Source organism: Carassius auratus, unplaced genomic scaffold, assembly GCF_003368295.1.
Source record: "Carassius auratus strain Wakin unplaced genomic scaffold, ASM336829v1 scaf_tig00214511, whole genome shotgun sequence".
In the NCBI taxonomy this organism is placed as follows: domain Eukaryota; kingdom Metazoa; phylum Chordata; class Actinopteri; order Cypriniformes; family Cyprinidae; genus Carassius; species Carassius auratus.
The window spans coordinates 87,483-107,089 of NW_020527685.1; the positions used below are offsets into that span (position 1 = coordinate 87,483).

A 19,607-nucleotide genomic window follows, 5' to 3' on the forward strand; every position below is an offset into this window, starting at 1 on the left:
ATTGTGAAGGTATGATTTCAATATATTTTCTGATATATATTCTTAGGACCATGCATATACTTTTACATAAAAAAAAGAAATTGTAAATATAGCTACATCAATGGCAAGCTTATGTATAAATCTCAATTTCAGTGTGTATATACATTTAGAAATTACAGGTGTCCAGTCACTTTATGTACCAATCAATCAATCACATCTACTGTACCACAAGGAAGTATGTATAAGCACTTATGCATTTTAGTTTTTGTCGTTTAGGGAACTATCTGCTAATGAAATGTTAAATTCTCCGTATCTGACTCACATGCCTTCACCGACAAATGCAGACCTAAAACTAACCGTGACCTTATTGAGCCTCATCAGCGTCAAACTACATGAGTGAAAGTCTCTCTTCTGTCATCCCATCCCCATTCAGCCAAATCACCGCAGTGCTGAAAGAGTGAGAGCGCGCGAGAGAGGAAGAGAACACGCGTGTGTGGAGTGTGTGTTATTAGTGTGTGAAAGAGCGAGTGAGGTAGAGAGAGAGGAAAACTGCGAAATCTGTCAAGGTTTTCCAGGCGTTCGCTCATTCCTCTCGACGCCTGTGCCGCGCTGACAAGGGGTCGCGTGCTGGACGGTAAGTGCTCGCGCTCTTCGTTCTTCATACACGTTACCGTCGCCTTATGAGTGGCGCGTGATTAGACAGCGTGGTTTGAAGTCGAGAGATCGATTCGTTCCGGTGCTTTCGAGCCAAGTATGACAGAATCAGTCAGTTCATATATAGTCCTTGCATTTGAGTATATCGACTGCGGACCACGTCATATAGCTAGTGAAAAGCTCATTTAATGTTGATGTATTTATGTTATATGATCTTAGATGTGAGTTTTGTATGGTTTATTTTTTAGACTCGTAGTCTGGTAAGAGTATAGGCTCGTGTCGTGGCGGGACTGGTACTGTATGTGTCATGGATGATGTACATTTCTCTAGTGCTGACTTTGGGAACGCCACGAGGAAAGAGTGTACTGCGGTTGTGGGGATTGAGAAGGGGCAGTCACGCTGTTTGTGTGTGCGTGTGTGTGTGGGTCAGGATTTGTCTTCATTTTGAGGACCAAATGTCCCTATAACAAGGATAATAAAACCTGAAATCAGCTATAAAGGGAGGACCAGCTTACATACTGTATAAGTAGGCTAAAGCAGAAATGTTTCTGTAAGGGTTGTGTTTAGGGGCAAGGGATGGGAAATAGCATTAGCTGAGTATATAAACCAATAAGAAAGTCCTCAAAATGATAGAGAGAGAAAAAATCTCTATTGTAGGGACCAAAGGGATGCAAGGATAGTACAATCTCATATCACTTTTTGGGGTCCATCCAGCTGTACTTATGAGGAAAATGTCTTAATATGCTATATAATATTTATATATATAAAACTGCAGAGGACAGGAAATGTCATTACATCGATCTATATACAATAAAGGTTCTTTTTTGGAATCGATGGAAGAATCGTGAATAATTTTTTACATTCATGGAAACTTTTCATCCCACAAAAGATTCTTTATAGTGGAAAAAGTCTCTTTAGATTTTTCAAATATATTCCAAACTATGGAAAAAAAAATATTTTAAGAACTGATGACTGAAAGATTCTTTGAGGAACTAAGATGGCTCTATGACATTGTTGAAAGAGCCCCCCCTTTTGAAACCTTTCTTTTTAAGAGTGTAAAGAAAGTCTCCTTTATGATAGTGGTGTGTGTGTGTGTGTGTGTGTGAGAGAGAGAGAGAGAGAGAGAGAGTGCAAGAGAGAGCGGATGAGGACAAAGTGATGTGTAGAATGGCCGAATTGTTTTATATATTTATATACTGTTGATTCTGCCTTGAGTTACGTATGATTGCTTTCTGGTTTCTTGTTGCTCAGCTGAAATAAAGATATCAGTTGAGCTTTGTGAATGGAGCTTTCTATCTCTGTGAAGTGAGCTGAAGTCATGAATGTGCACATGTGAATGCATGTGCGTGTGTCTTTGAGAGCTCGCACATGCGTGCAGGCCTGCATGCACGTCTGTCCTCTGAGATATTTTGGGCCAAGGTCTTTCCCCAGACCCTGTTCTTTTTTTTCCTCTCACTCCTTTCGTTCTACTTGAATACCATCCTTTTACAAAGCACGTATCTCTCTGTTTTCTCTACTCATTTTCCTCCTACACTCTTCCCACTTGCCAGTTGGCCTAACCTGCTGACAGGGGAACATATTGCCATCTCAACAGAAAACTACACTCCCCTTGGGCTCTTGCTCCCCAGCCGAGTGGACACACCATCTGTGGAACCCCCAGTACACCACGAGGGCTGTCTTTCAAAATGTGGTCATGTCTGGCATATATTTAATGCCCTCTGATGTAAGACCTATATTGCCCAAATTCCCTGGAAGGCTTAAAGGACGACTGGATATTGTTCTGTTGTGCTGTACGTCTAATAGGGGCTGATGTTTTAGACTGGTTGAGATATGTTATAGTGTTTTTAATGGTCACAGCAGTGAGGGTTTTATTGAGTTTTACAGGACTGCCAGATTGTCAGCCCAGTGTAGATTACAGCACTGTACAGTTACTTTACTTTCCTCTTGGATGCTTCCCATGTTCTTTTAGGGTGGGCATAAAAGTTTTGGATTAGTCCTAGTATTCACCTTCCTTTTTTTTTATTTCAGTTTATTAAAAAAGCTTTTCTCTACAGTGGATTGGCTACTTTTACTAGAGTGCTTTTTTTGTTACACATATGTGTTTTAGACAAAAATAAACCATTTCATACTTTTTTTATTTTCACAAATTGCAAAACCTTCTTGATTAAGATTATAGAGCTTTGGTGAGTGAACACAGGTCTGTGTGACGCCTGACTTCAGCACCACTGTGATGGACAGCTCCCAATTGCCTCACTGTTTTCTCTCCCACCCTGTAGCCTTGATTCACTCTCTTTTATCTTTTTCTCTTTCATTGAGTGCCTTTCTACTCACTTTGCACCTCACGGCTTTAAAAACGGGTTACATCTGGTACCTGCACATTTACATTTCAATAGCCATATCGCATGACAAGCTGTTACTGCAGTATGCACATATTGACCACTATGATTTATTCGTGTTTTTTTATTTTTATTTTTTTATCTGTTTAGTATGACCGTATGCTACTGGTACACTATTTGCACACTTAAACAAAGGTGCAAATGTTATTTTGCGCATACTTAGCATTAGGGATTTCTAACAATTACCTAACTCTGTTTTGACTATATACATTTAATTTATTATTTAAAATTATATATAAATATTTAAATTAATACGTCTAATTATTTACATTCTATTTTTAATTTTCTAAATGAACTTTAACTCTAACAAATCAATTAAAATCATACATTTTAAAATATATATAATTTATATATCTATATTTGTTAAGATTATTTAAATTGTACTATTTAAATATAATTATGAAATGTATTAAATTCAATTACTTTTGCTTTTTTTAAAAATATTTTAAATATTTCAATATTTTCTTATGGACAATGAATCATATCCAATATACTGAGCAAAAAAAAAAAAAAAAAATGCAATCAAGCAATGATTTGAAAACCAATCACCCAGCATACTCCAGACACATGCACACATTGCTCACATTTTCTTCATAAAATGTACTACTATTTCAATGCTGGTACCCAAAGTGCTAATGCTTTCTTCAGAGGAACTTCATTATTCACCATATTATCTTTCCCGAAGCCATTTTTCCTCACCTTTAACTTTCTTCAAAGCACCCCTTTCTCCTCAGCTCTGCTCTGTCAATGCTCCGGGATTATCTTAACCCGCACACATAAACCACCATTCACTATGAATCCTTCATTCATTTCAAGCACACCCTGGGGCTCCCGACACTAACCGGAGAGGATTTCACCAATAATAACCCATTATTGTGTTCTTCTCTCCCTGCCAAAAACCAAGCCCCCCAAAAAATGTTAATTTTCCGGGCTTCTAATCCACCAGCTATATGGTGCCATTCAGTGAATTAAGGGAATTGTGGGTCTTCTGGAGGCATGCCAGTCAAATCCTCACTTGTGTTTTAGAGCATGAGAGCAAAATGTGTAGCAATCCAAGAGGTATTACACTGCAAAAGCTTTCTGATACACTTCACATTCTCTACATTTCTCAATGATTATTATTTCTGATTGTCTCTTTCGGTGTTAACCTTCAAGCTTGGATGTATTGATCTGTTCAACACATATACATTAGTGCAAAGGGCATCTGTGATGCATACAACCCTGGGTTCACTCTTGCCCTTTAACCTTAAAGGATGAATTTAGCTAGTGATCCACAACTATTTATCAGAATGCAGCCTTTTTTAGGGACAGTGGGTAGTGCACATGCTTACATGGGGTGCAGAGTCCAGCTTGTATTCCAATCCCATTCTCCATGTACTTTCCTGTCTATTCAGTCCTTTTCATTAGTGGCAAAGCCATCAAATAAAATAACTAATGATTTATAGTGTTTTTAAGCCCTCATGTAATTTTGAAGATATGTCTCACTGCAGGCTTGCCCCTAATCATTTTAGTCATACACTATTTAAAGGAGACTTGTTGTCCTTCATCTGTTTGTTCTGTTGATGAGTCACACACTAGTTCAGTAGTTGATGGAGAGGAATTTTTCATCAAGCCCTTCAGGCACAGCTAATATAATCACTCCAGGCTTATAGTTGTTATAGTGCACTCTGTTTCCCTTAATTGGTCAATGGTTAATATTGAAAGATTTTTTAGTTTTTTCACATGATTTTGCACAAATTACGGTAAGTACTTTGAGTAGAAGCAACATTATTAAAAACAAATAGCAGTTCATTTATCTGCTCAGTTTCTCAGTTGAAACACAAAGCTCATCAGTTTTGTTTCTTAGGGAACAAACTTAGAGATGGGGTACAATTGTAAAATGTAATTTTATGTGCTATTTTTACATGTTTATCTGTTTATTTGTTTGTTTGTTTATTTATGTCTTGAAACCTACATATTTCACAGTGCATACACAATCATTTAGATGTTTGGTTTGGTAAGATTCTTTTGTTATAATTATTTTATTTTATTTTTTTAATGAAAGAAGTCATATCACCAAGGCTGCATTTATTTAATCAAAACATCTGTGATTTATTGCTGTGATGCAAAGCTGAATTTTCAGCAGTCATTAATAAATCTTCAGTGCCACATGATCCTTCAGAAATCATTCTAATATGTTGATTTGTTATTAAAGAAACATTGCTTCTTATTATCAGAGTTTTATTTATATTATTATTAGAGTTATATGGTACTTTTGCTGAAACCGAGAAACATTTATTTTAAGGCTTTTTTGTAACATTCTAAATGTATTTAATGCCACTTTTGATAAATCTTACTGACTCTGAAACTGGAATATTATTCTCATCTAGAAAACAGTCCAGAACACCCTTGCAACCACATAGCAGTTCCCTGGCAACCATCCACAATATATGAAATTATATTTTATTTATGCATGTTCTTCTCTCCCTTCTTTCTAGATGAGTTCATTTAGCACCAGAGCACTGACGCTACTGTCGTCTGTGTTTGGGGCATGCGGTTTACTCCTGGTGGGTGTGGCTGTGTCGACAGACTACTGGCTGCTAATGGAAGAAGGCATTGTCCTCCAGCAGAACCAGACCACAGAGGTGAAGATGGCTCTGCATTCTGGACTCTGGAGGGTCTGTTTTGTGGCTGGTAGGTCCCCTTACTAGTGCTACATCGTCTTCTATTGCTGATCAGTTTGTTGCTGAGACAGATGCCTGATTAAAAAAATCAAACGCCAGTTGATTTTGGCGTCACGCTGTTATGCATCGCTTTGTCTCGACTTTAACTCCTGCATCAGGTGTTACACGCAGATCCACCATTGAATCCCTGTGCATCAGTGTATCATCAGAAGACAGAGTCTTGGTTTAGTCACGGTTTATTTGCGGGGTGTCCTGCTGTGCTATGCAAGCTGGTCTTCTTTGTCCCTGCACTGCACTGGTGTGGCATCCTATTGCATCACCCTCCTAGATCGTGCCAGACATTGAAACAGGAACTAGTGAGGCTGTGTGGGCAAACCACTGTGAGATGGCAAGTCAGTAACCACATCAAATTCATAGGCTAAGAAAACATGCAATGAAACAAGCATTTCTCGGTTTTGCTTATGGAAAATTGCATTTTTATGTTGCTTTGCATTGCATACTGGTTTGTTTATATGACACTGACAGGAAGTGCTGAGGTGGACTGAAATGATGCCACACCAGTTGGCTGCGAATGGCTGACTAAGAGAAGTGTGAAGATGATGTCACCTTGTTTCTAGCTTAACCAGTCCTGGTATTTAGTTTGGCTGTTTGTGGGAGTTTGACAAATCACTACAGCAAGACTCTTCACCAATTAGGTGTGTTGTATGTATAATTTGCACACTTTCCATGCGCTCCGGAGAGCATATGATTTATGTGTGCTCAAGCAGGATCTAGTTTTTTGTATGTGTTTGCCGAAAGGGAGGTCTAATGTGCCCTGCTCTCATGAACGATATGCAGAAGAGTCATGCACATTCAGATTTTTTATCTTAACAGTATCTTTGAAAATTACATTGAATAAAGTTACAATTATTAAAATGACTGTAGGTTCAAATATTTTGTCTAAAACAATGGTTTTCAAAGGGGGAAGGAAGGGGGTGCTAGGACAGAGACATTGTTCAGAGATTTTTTTTTATTACAAACATTTATTTTATGTCAAATTTTAATATTTAAATAAATATGTTTAACATAATTATTCATTTATATTCATATTTGCTATTTGATTATTTTTTTATTCTCCCTACTAGAGATGTATCAAAAGTCACAAACCTTCTTACCGTTTTTAGCAATAAGATGAAATTCATCTCCATATAGTTTTGTGAATTGTTTTTGTGTTTTGTCAGATATACAAAGCCCTTAAAGGGACAGGATTGGAAGAAAAAAAGTGAGATGGAAAGTAAAATAATTTTTCAATGTTTTTGCATTCTCTCACAAAAGTATTGCATCCCCAAAAAAAAAAAAACGTTGCATTCTTTTTCCAAAATATTAGCATTCTTCCATAAAAATATTCTTCCCTCAAGATAATTTGCGTTCACTTGTAAAAGTGATTTAAAATAAATAAAATTCTTCTCACCTAATATTATTTTCATCACTGGTAAAAAGTTTCTTGCAGAATTTCAAAAGCAAAAAGTGTGTGTTAAAACTAATGTTAAATACTAAATTTTGCAAAGTGTTGGAAAGAAGAATATTCAGTAATTGAATTATATTGTGTAATTGCAATTGCGATATATATATATATATATATATATATATATATATATATATATATATATATATATATATATATATATACACATATATATATATATATATACATATATATACATATATATATATATATATATATATATATATATATATATATATATACTCGCCTAGACTAAGTCAGGACAACCACTGGTGCAAAAAAAAAAAAAAATCCATGATGCATCTGACCAAGAGCAGTGTATACGTGTAGTGCATGTGAGTTTTCTCACCTCTCTTCTCAGTGTTTGAACCAAAATCATTGGTGTGTTTCTCTCTGTTTGTCTCCGTCTCCCCTACTGTCATTGTCAATCTCTGTCCCACTCTGCCTCTACACTCTTTCTGTCTCTCTTTGTGTCCCTGTCTCTCTTTCTCTGTCTCTCTTTGTTCCCCTGTCTGTCTCTCTCTCTGTCTCTCCTTCTATCTCAGGGCCAGAGAAGGGGAGATGTGTGGCATCTGAATACTTCACCGAGCCAGAAATAGAGATCACTACTGAGAACACTGCCAATATACTGAGTAAGAAAAATGAATGCACTTTATTGTATATGAATAAAAAAGGAACAGTAAATATTATATTATATTATATTATATTATATTATATTATATTATATTATATTATATTATATTATATTATATTATATTATATTATATTATATTATATTATATATAATATCTATTATATGTATATATGTATATATGTATATATATGTATATATACATTTCTATGTTTAAATAATTGAAACAGTCATTTGTAGTCTTTAATCATTTGATGTGACAATAATTTGTATATGTACAATTTAAAGATTTTCAATATAACGACACCATAAAAACTACATGCATAATAATTATACACAAATATTATATTATATTATATAAATTTATAAATCTATTACATAGAAATATATCACTATTTATTTAGGTGCTGTAACTGATAATCACTATTTTTCTGTCTCTATCAGAAATGGTGAGGACGGCCACCCCGTTTCCTATGGTCTCACTCCTCTTTGTCTTCACGGCCTTTGTCATAAGCAACATCGGCCACATCCGTCCCCAGCGCACCATCCTGGCCTTCATCTCTGGAATATTCTTCATCTTATCAGGTGAGGTATATGGAAATATATAAGTTCTAATCATCATGTTTCTCATTTTTGCTGCCCATAGTTGTGTATCTGCATATATACTCTAGATTAGATGCTGTTTGTTGATATCCAGTTTCAGTGATGAGCCTGGGAATTCTCCACAACTTCGTCCGAAATCAGGCTGAGAATCCCACTGAGAGGATTGCATATTTAATGAATGGTGTTCCCGATATCCATCTATGGTAATGTGTGGGACACAATATCCATTAAATGCTCCTTTTTTATCACAAACAGTAATTAATAACAGCGGTCTCTCTGATCAAGTCAACAGAGCTCTGCATAACAGCTGTCATTTGCATTAGGCTAATAGAAACAGATTGTCAAGAATATCCAAGTGTGTTTAAATTTGACTAATTTGCATGCAAAGTATGTCTTAAAACAGATTTGGTGTGCATGAATGTTCTGAAAGAACTCTGGAAGCATTCAACTAAATACATAACAGATGTATAGGGCTGGATTAATACCAAAATAATAAAGCCGTTTAATTGCAAATTTTCTCAAGGTGTACCAGTACAGACTGAACTGCGGCGCTGTGAATTTCACAGTTCTCAGTGTGGCTTGAAGACAGCGATGTGGCAGAACTTTATTAGTTGATTGTATCAGTTTCCTGCTGACAGCTGTACAAATCAGCCAGCAGGAACAGATTTCCCATGAAGCTTTAGAAAGCTTGTGTTTGAACAGTTCTAGAATGCTGGAACAGGACCGCTTTTAAACAGCACTCTAGAATATTTCATTCTGATTGCGGAATGCTGAGTTCATTCATATAGTTTTACATTATTCTCACTCATCTGTGCAACTGTTCATTGTCCTATAGCTGTTTTGTGTCTTTTGTATCATTCCACAGTCTCCTCAAATAATGATATCAACTTCATACAGGATATAACTGTAGTGCGCAACATTTTTTCCCTATAGCCTATGATGTTTCCTTTCTATGTATACTGATTATAAGGTTTATAAAGTCAATCAGATGTTCTAAGAGTTCAATAATGTTCTTAATTCAAAACTTAATGGAAAAAATGAAATATGAAAGTATATATATATATAAGTTTGCTGATACCCCCTGGTGGCCCGGCCCCCTTGAACAATGAAAAAAAAAAATTTGAAAAGAAAGGAATACTTTTATCCAGCAACAATGCATTAAATTGGTCAAAAGTGACAGTAAAGGCATTTATAATGTTACAAAAGAACGATACTGTATGTCAAATAAATGCTGTTCTTTTGAACTTTAGTTCACAGTTTCCAAACACTGTTTCTAATATTGATAATAATATTTACTGAGCACAAAATTATCACATAAAAATGTGCTAATGATGTGCTAATAAGATCCAAAGGATCACGTGACACTGAAGCCTGGAGTAATGGCTGCTGAAAATTTAGCTTTGCCATAAGAATACACAACATTTCAAAAATATTTAAATAGAAAATATGTTAACTATATATATAAATATAATATGAAATTTTTTACATTGTATTACTGCAGTATTAAACAAGATTTCTGCATTTGTGATCAAGTAAATGCTACAGTAAGTGTGAATTATATAATTGATCATCAGTCACTTTTTTCTTCTTGCATGATGTGATAATTTCAACTCAATAACTTTGAGTTTAAATTGCTATATTCACAATACAGCATAGTCTCACATAACTTATTGCTTAATTGCAGCACTTGATTTGCACTTCTACGTGAGACTATTTACACTCCAATCAAAACAATCAACATTTGCTCATTAGAATACAGTAAATCATTAAGTGGCTGTTAAAATCTAATTTGCCTCGCCGTCCTCATTAGATGCCAGGAAATGAACAAAGAGGCAAAAGCAAGGAGTCAGCAGCAGTGGAGGAGTCAGGAATCAGCAAAGCCCCTCAATTGTTTGCACAGAGCCAGGTCAACATGTCCCATGCATCGCAGCCAATGCGGCTTTAATGCACGCAAATACTGCAGTTTAATAATAATGGATTCAGTAGTAAGACTGCAGATTCCTGTGGCACCCCTGGCTCCTGTCCAGCACTGTGCCATGTAGCACTGCATCAGGTGCTAATGTTACATTTAGCTCAGCATTTTGTACTACAGAATTATTAATAAAGCACAAGACACCACAACAGCACTTCTGCAAAATGCTGAACATAGACATGCATAACCCTGCAAAAAAAAAAAATGTAGATGTTCTAAACTGTAGTATACAGTAGTTGACTATGGTATAGAAGCGATTGATCCAGTCTTTATGTATCTTATTAGTGGTCAACCAATATTGTTTTATTGACAGCCGATGCTGAAGCTGATACCGATATCTTGGAAAGCAGGGGGCGATAGCTGATATAAAGCAGATATAATTTTTTATTTGGAATCATTTGACAATGGATTAAAAAATAAATATGTAAAATAAACATACTTATACTTTAGATGACAGTATTTTTCACAAATAAATAAATATTTGATAAACAATTTTTTTTTAAAAGTAAGTAAACACTGTAACCAATAGTTCACTCAGTATTCTGGAAAGTTTGTTTGTTCATTGGGAATCATATTTTTCAAATAAAGCCATGGTAACCCTCATTTTACATACTGCATACTGAAATAAATGCATATTTGCTTAATGTTGATGGCAAACGAGAAAGTATTATAATGTTTGCCTTTCTATTACTAATAATATAAAATGGGATGGGATAGGGTGTATTGGCTTGTTCATGTGGGCGTTATGGCAAAATATCAAAACATTTTTATATATATATCATGATTTTATCACGATTCTTTGTCATGTTGGGTTTTTCTATTTTGTAAGCAATTTGAGCATTACAGCCAAACTAATTTCCCTATTATAAAGACAAAGCTTGTTACTTTAAGGTAACAAGATATTTAAAAAGTATGGCAGATATTTAGGCCAAAGTGGGAGAAGATAAAAAATCTGTGTCATTATTTTATCTTTGTTATTAAAAAAATAAGAACAGAGATACACATCACAAATACACATAATATACAAATAAAAATAAACAGTGTTTTATTTTCTGGTACAATAGTATTTGCAGGAGCATTCAAAAAATGTAATCAACAAATAAAAAAAACAGTATATACATTAATTCCTATTAAAGCAACTGTATTAAGTTTTTCAGTCAAGAGTATTGAGAATTGAACATTAAATGATTAATTCTCCCAAAAATTAAAATAGGTTGTGTTTTGCTTTTCATACCTTCATGTACCCACTCAAAAAAAAAAATTTAATCTGAATGAGTTAAATTTTTCTGCTAAAAGGTGGAAAACCAAACAGTCCATATGACTTCCATAGTATTTTTTCCCCCTACTATCAAAGTCAATGTGGACCAGCAACTGTTTGGTTACCCAGATTCTTCACAATATCTCCTTTTGTGTTCAGCACAAGAAATAAATGAATATAGGATTGGGACAACATGTGAGTGAATAAACAATGACAGAAATGACATTTTAGGGTGAACTATGCCTTTAATTACAGTCAGGAGCATGTAGCCTACAGTCCTAAAAAGACCTGCATGAATCTAATATACAGACATGCATCTGTTTCTTTCAGTGGTTTACTATTATTTTAGAAATAACCAACTCTACCGCTGAGTAAATCCAGCCCTATACATCTGTTATGTATTTAGTTGAATGCTTCCAGAGTTCTTTCAGAACATTCATGCGCACCAGATCTGTTTTAAGACATACTTTGCATGCAAATTGGTCAAATTTAAACACACTTGGACATTCATTCATCTTTCGGTTTAATTCTGTTTATTCCGCTCTTACAACTCCTGCAATTAAACTCCACACCGCATCCTTTTTTTAATTGTCCTTTTGAAAACGATCCGTGGTGTCATATAATAATGTGAGGTTTTCAACTTTTAGGATGAACCTCTCGTCATCTTTTTGTGGCCTCCTAGTAAGAATATAGTAATGTGATATACGCCTTTGAAAAGTCTGGTGTGAACACAAGCATTGACTAGAGTAGCTGCGATCAGCTTTAGCTTTACTTCCCAAAGTAAAGCCTGATTTAATGCAGCGCAGACGTGTGCAGTGGAAATCAGGGGTGAGCACAGTGTGCTCAGGCACTGCCGTTTTCAGCGCTGTCAAAATAGAAGTCTCGCCTCGAGCACATCGGCCAAGAAGAAAAACGTATCGGTCAATGCCGATATTTGAAAAATGCCAACTGTTTGCTGTTCGGGAATACTGTATATGTCCAGTTGTGTGACACAACAGCTTAATATCCAATGTCTTGCATTTCTAATGCGAAAAGTAAATATGTAAGCACATTCCTTGTTGGTATTCGCAGCATAGACAGCTTGCAGTGACAGACTGCGATAATGTGTTTGGTTACGCCAGAGGCTTTGCTTACCACTGTTTCCCCCTCTCTCTTTTTTTCTCCTGCTCTCCACAATTACCGCAGCAGAGCTTTCTCCATCATAACACAGCAACATTTGAGTACGCTATAAATGTCAATGCTTCCCGGTATGACAGGTTGCGTGTTGGTATGCTGCTTTATCGTACCCTCTCCGCACCGTGCTTTCAGAAGAAAATAATGTTGACTGTTCAGTAGCCTAATAGGAAAACACTGCGGCATCAACTGTACTTTCATCTAGATGTTTACAAGGTGTATTTGTTTCTTTCATTTGTCATTGTTGCTGAATGCTTTTAGGCTCCTTTAAGCTTAGACAGTTTAAACCATCTAAGAGCCTGTTCAGGCTAGACTTTTGCCTGGTTTTAGAAGTTTTCATCTGGTGAGGCTAGGAGTTCAGCAAAACTGGCCAGGCTGTGAAACCATCGTAAACCTTGTACTGTGCTGCAAATACAGTACTTTATGTAATTTGTTGTTTATCTTGTACATTTCTTGTAAATCTCTTATAATGCTATATTGTTGCCTTGGATTCAATCTTTTTGTCCACTTGTTTTCTTGTAGTTAGCAGAGGTTTTGTATTTCTTTTTGGAACTTACTGATCACAGGCATCACTGATCTGAGCTTATGCATCTCAGTTTTAAGTGAAAATGTTGGCATCATGCATTCAAAAACTGAGATATATAAGCAATCAGCCAGTTTCAATAAGAAAATCAAAACGTGTGCTAATTGATAAAAAGATTGAACCCAATATTGAGTAATACTATACAGTAGAATAACATATAAGCAAGTGTAAAAAGGAAATAATTTTGTTTATTATTTAAATTATTATAATTATTATTTGTTAGCACTGGCTACGATTACATGCACAATTTTTGGTTCAATCAGACTGAATACAAAAAAAAAAAAAAAAAACAGTTCCTGTGCCCAAAACGGGTTGCCTTTGGATGTGGATGAGTATACAAAACAAGGCTGTCCTGCCTTTTTTTTTTCATGATTAACCACTTTTCTGTCATGATTTATTGTTTCTTCCCTCTTTTATTCTCTCTTAGGTTTGAGTTTAGTTGTTGGTCTGGTATTGTATATCTCCAGTATCAATGATGAAGTGATGAACAGGCCTCGGGAGCCGGAGCAGTTCTTTCATTACCACTATGGCTGGTCGTTTGCCTTTGCTGCCAGCTCCTTCCTGCTCAAAGAGGTCAGTCACAGAGCCCAGCGACTGTTAACACTCGAGCTGACTGTGTGTGTACTCTTATCACAGAGCTCAGTTCATTAATATGCAGCTGTGTTAACAGCTTTCACTGCTGTTAGCTGCTAAACCAATAGGTCTGCCCTCATCAGTATGCATTCATTTTAGCTTAGCTTTTGCTGGGGTGAAGGCTACACATTTCCGTTATGCTGCATATATGCTAATTAAGTTCAGTGCAGCAATTTGTAAATTTCAGCATCCACTGTCTGCAGTAACCTCAACTTATGTTGTTATTATATATATGCATACATTAGAGTCCAAAAGTCTGAGATCATACTAAAGAAAAACTCTAAATCGAATTTAAGCCCGGAAATAGACGAAGTTTTAGGATTAATTAGTAGTCTTTCGAACTTCTGCCAATTTTGTGTACTGTCATTCAAAAGTCTGGGGTTTTATAATATTTTTTTCTAACTAATCCTCTCCAAAGCTGGATTATTTGATCAACAATACTGATCAATAACGATAAAAAAACTTGAATATTGTGAAATGTTATTACAATATAAAATAACAGTTTTCTATTTTAATATATTTTTCAATTTTAAGAGAATAAATAACATAGTTTATGTAGTTTATTCCATCAAACTACACACATACATTACTTCTGAATGGCTGTCAATGCAAAAATATGCTTTTTGCCCCCAGATGGTGTAGTTAACTGGGTCATGCTAACCAGCCAATCTTGACCCCTTGGGCAGAGAGCATTTCTAATTGGTTAGTTTTTGGCGGAAAATAAAACACAAGCTTTAGGACTTTTTTTTTTTAGGAATGTCACATAGAAAGGTGTGATTTCTCAGAACATCTATTTGAAGTGATATCTGTTAGGTTATATTGACATTAGGGTTACTGTTAGGTTCTGTTAAACTGTAGGAACATTTTATCTCTGATATTTCTAAAAGAAAAAAAAGACTTGATTTTGAATTTCAAGAGATACTTTGCTCAAAAATGACAATTCTGTCATTAATTACTCATCCTCATGTTGTTCCAAAACTGTAAAGCCTTTGTTCATCTTCAGAACACAATTTAAGATATTCTTGATAAAATCCCTAACCCCATGTCGGATAGTGTCGTGAATGCACGTCGGAGTCTCACACGGAAGAGAAGAACTGTTGAATAATTGTTTGAATTTAAAAGGTATTCTAGTAGCTTCATACAATTACAGTTGAACCACTGATGTCACACGGAATATTTTAACAATGTCCTTACTACCTTTCTGGGCCTTGAACATGTTAGTTTCCTTGCTGTCTATGGAGGGTCAGAGAGCTCTTGGATTTCATCTAAAATATCTTAATTTGTGTTCTGAAGATGACATGAGGGTGAGTAAATATTGACAGATTTTTCATTTGTGGGTGAACTGACCCTGTAAACTGAATGATGTTGGTTGACTAGTATTGTTGTACCAGGGTGCTGGAGTCATGTCTGTCTATCTCTTCATGAAACGTTACGCTGAGGAAGAGATGTACCGGCCCCACCCTGCGTTGTATCGCCCTCGTCTGTCTGAATGCAGCGACTACAGTGGCCAGTACCTGCACCCCGACTCCTGGCCTCCTCCTCAGCGTGGACGCAGCGGCTCCGAGGTGTCCAGTGACATCTCCATTCAGCTCAACCAGACCCCGCTGCCTCCTCCGGCGAAAAGCGGCAGGCCCTCCAATCCACCCTCTTCCTCGGGCCCCTCGTCCGGGGCCAGCTATCACCTCCCACCTGCTTCTTCCTCCTCTTCCTCTTCCTATCCTCACACCATCCACTCCTCCCATTCCGGCAGCCACGCCCCTCAGTCCCTCCCAATGGCCACGCCCCCCTCTGCAGTCCCTCCCCCTCGCTACCATGCGCATATGCGTATGAGCGCCTCCCCATGTTAGATTTCCTCTGTTTAAGGTTCTTAAACAACTGAAATATGGGCATAACATTAGATAAGAGGAGAAATCTCCAGAGACTATGGGATCAAAAGGGTGCTAAGTTGAAAAGACATAGACGAGGAAGTGATTCACTTACAATTCTGTGCCTGAATGAAGTTTAATAGATTCTCAGAGCGAGATGAATAAGTGGAGGAATAGCATTTATACATATAGAAAGAATGTTTGGTGAAGAAAGGTACAAAATACTGACTTGCTGAAAATAGTTGAAAACAACTGTATAGATATTTAAATTTCTATGTAAAATGTTTAAATCTTATTGCACACCACAACATTTTTCATCCCCTCATACCTCATATATCATAGCACCATGAGGCTATTTATACCATTTCTTGTTTTTACTAAAGCAAAAAGACACGAAGGTGCCCTAAATGTGGCAGATTTCTTTAAATGATGTTGCGGATTTATTTCAGCAGACGATTTCTGTAAACAGTGTATCAAGAGCAGTAGTCATCTAGTGTATTCCGACATATTTACCTACGTTTCATCATGTGGGCAAAGAAAACTTTAGGTGCAGAGGTTCGATTTGTCCTTTACTATCAATTTGTAATGTTTTTAGATTTGTACATCAGGGTAGATGTGCTGCAAAGCTGGCTGATGTTTCTTTACTGGGATGTTGTTCGCTTGGCCCCACGGCCCTCAATATGCCTTGTGTTTTCTTGTGCTCTCTAATAAAAAAAAATATATAATGTTTTAAAAACATTTAGCAGTGGTATAGCACGATACAAAAAGGAAACGTTTGAAAATTTGTAACATTTACCTTAACCTAGAATGGAGGTTGACTCCTGTATGAATTCACTGTTCAGTCATCATCTTAAAATTGCAGCCGTTCTTGTTTATTATTGATATTATTACTACGACTATTAATTGAATTGTTTATTATACAAAATGAATTGTAAACCTGCGTATGTGTTATAGCGGAAGCTGTTGTATATCAGTCCTGCAGTGTTTCAGAGATCATGTTTTTTTACAGTAATATGGGTTCATGAAAAATAACTGAAATCAACATGAGGAAGGATTTAGAACCAAACAATGTGCTTGAGCGCTCCTGGTGTATTGCGCCATCTACTGGCCATGCAGTATTAGTGCATTACAGCGCTGAAGAACCTTGTCTGAACCACAAGTTGTATGAAATCTGTGTTCGATTCATTGACTAAAATGAAACCGATGAGTCAGCACTTTCATAGACCTGGTGCCTGCGGATACTGCATTGATTGAGCAATGCAGTAAAGACAGTTTGTAGAGTATGATTATTATACCAATAAATCAGTCCCTTCTCCTAATAATGCATAAGCGTCGACCTTTGTAGAAAAATATCCCTTAATAAATATTAGCTAATAGATATTATTATAATGACCTGTTATGCCTGTTAAGCCCTTAAACTTTTAATGCACAGAAGCTTGAGATACTTTCCAGAGTGTTGTAACTGAGAGTTCATTATTGTGTGTAAATATTATGATCATATATTGTTATGAAATACGAATAGTTATAAAGAACAGGACTGGCTCCTGCTGGATAGTAAAGAAATACATACAGTAGTATAACTATTTATATTATAGCATTATTACAAGTGGGATATGCAGAACTGAAGGTATGATTTCTGGGAAATGAAAAGAGCAAGAGGAATGATTTTTGAATCCTAATATTTATTCAAGTATTGCTGGTGGTACAAATTTAGTCTGCGTTTAAGTCTGAAATCTGAATATCTGTTTATGTTTCTTGTCTTTTACTAATAATTGCATTATAATGAGCTTTCTGCTCTCTCAGTTCCAGTTGACATTTGTTGTTGTTGCGCTCTACGCTGAGGGTCTGGCTTATAAATATGTATGTACCATTTTGCATGACATTTTTTTTCCATCTTCATACCCTATTCCTCCTAATGTTTTTTTATTTAGTTATTGATTTTATTTTATTTTTTATTTTTATTTATTTTATTTTTTTGCTTTTTCCCATTGGGCTGTCCTTTGTCATGATTTGTCTCTCTCAGAGTCCCATTAAGCTGAAGCTGCCTCACTCATTTGGCTTGTCTTTTCCTCTTTTACCCTTCATTTCTCTCTCTTCTCTCTCTCAGCCTTCTTGTCTTTACTTTTCTGTTTTCAGTTATCAGTTTTGCATGCCTTTCATTCCATAATGCCAAAGCAATTGTGCCTGACTTAAGATGATGATGATGACAGTTATTATTAATATAATCATTATAATTATTATTATTATTATTATTAAAACTGTGGCATTTCTTCTTTGTAATCTGGAATTTGCTTAATAAAAAATTAAGAAACTAAAATAAATTGCACACCAAATGACTTGTGTTTTATGTCCATTGCATTTCTAATAATTTTCTAATACACTAATAATGCATTTCAAATATTTACTGCATTTAATGTGTTATTTAAATATAGGACAAAAATACTGGAATGGTTATTACATGATATGCCATCATAAATACAACTTTAGCCTACATTACAGAGAACTGCTTTCTCTGGTTATGTTTTATTTGATCACAGTGTACATATACATTCAAGTACTGAGTAATATATATATTAACTACTTTTACTAACTATATGGTTAGGGTTTAGATTAGGATTTAGGATTAGTTATATATCATTATGCATCATTTATTGTAATTAATATCAGGTCCGGCCCAGGCTCTGTTGGTGCCCTATAGGTGAGATTTTATGTCCACATAACTAAAAAAAAAAACAATAATTTTGAAAATGCAGATTTTTATATTCTTTACTATAATATAACATAACATAAATAATGATAAGTATTAACATAAATAAGTAGTAAATAAATTGTGATAATAAATAAATGGAGATGTTGAAGCATCTTTTAGGCTATGTATTTTATAAGTGAATCTGATAAAATAGGCTATTGAAGAGACCAGACTTGAGCTACTCCCACAACTACACACAGTGAAAAGTAGTTATTACAATAAAAGGAAATATGAGCAATATGAAATTCGTAAAGTAGTCTAACAGACAACAAAGGCAACAAAATAAAGGCTACATTTTGTATTTTATTTGTACATGTTAGCCAGCTAGCTAGCTAATACATCTAACCAGCACACCCATACCTGTCATTTTAATTCTGTGCATACATACAGTGCAAAAATGACATATTTAAACTTAATTATTTTATTTTTTGAATGCTATGCTAGATTAGTCCTAGTTGTGGTCCTTTTTCAAAAGACATTAAGAAACTTTTTGGTGAATTAAAAGCAAGCAATAACGTTACTGATATTAAAACAACATTACCGAAGCTTAAATTTATTTTAAAGAAAATAAAGTAAAATTAAATAAGCAGTCAACTCATGCAAGAACATTCTACAGTGTCAGTGTTGCCAGTTGAGATGTTCTAAAAAGGCTATTTCAAAATACTAAGTGATTTTTATCTATATTTAAGAGCACATACTGTAAATGGGGGAAGTCGTGGCCTAGAGGTTAGAGAGTTTGACTCCTAATCCTAAAGTTGTGGGTCTGAGTCTCGGGCCGGCAATACCACGACTGAGGTGCCCTTGAGCAAGGCACCAAACCCCCAACTGCTCCCCGGGCGCCGCAGCATAAATGGCTGCCCACTGCTTTGTGTGTGTGTGTGTGTGTATGTGTGTGTCTGTGTGTGTGTGTGTTCGTTCACTGCTGTGCGTGTGCACTTTGGATG

The 19,607-nt window shown here is 35.7% G+C and overlaps 1 protein-coding gene across 1 annotated transcript; it reads left to right on the top strand.

The window, feature by feature from the left end:
• The first annotated feature begins 379 nt into the window (after positions 1-379).
• Positions 380-17,830, top strand: LOC113092195 (voltage-dependent calcium channel gamma-7 subunit-like). Its single transcript, XM_026257818.1, has 6 exons — positions 380-613; positions 5,507-5,702; positions 7,742-7,828; positions 8,272-8,412; positions 13,844-13,989; positions 15,441-17,830. Exons 2-6 carry the CDS (start codon positions 5,507-5,509, stop codon positions 15,894-15,896), a joined length of 1,026 nt encoding a protein of 341 aa, XP_026113603.1. The 5' UTR covers positions 380-613; the 3' UTR covers positions 15,897-17,830.
• Positions 17,831-19,607: the final 1,777 nt, after the last annotated feature.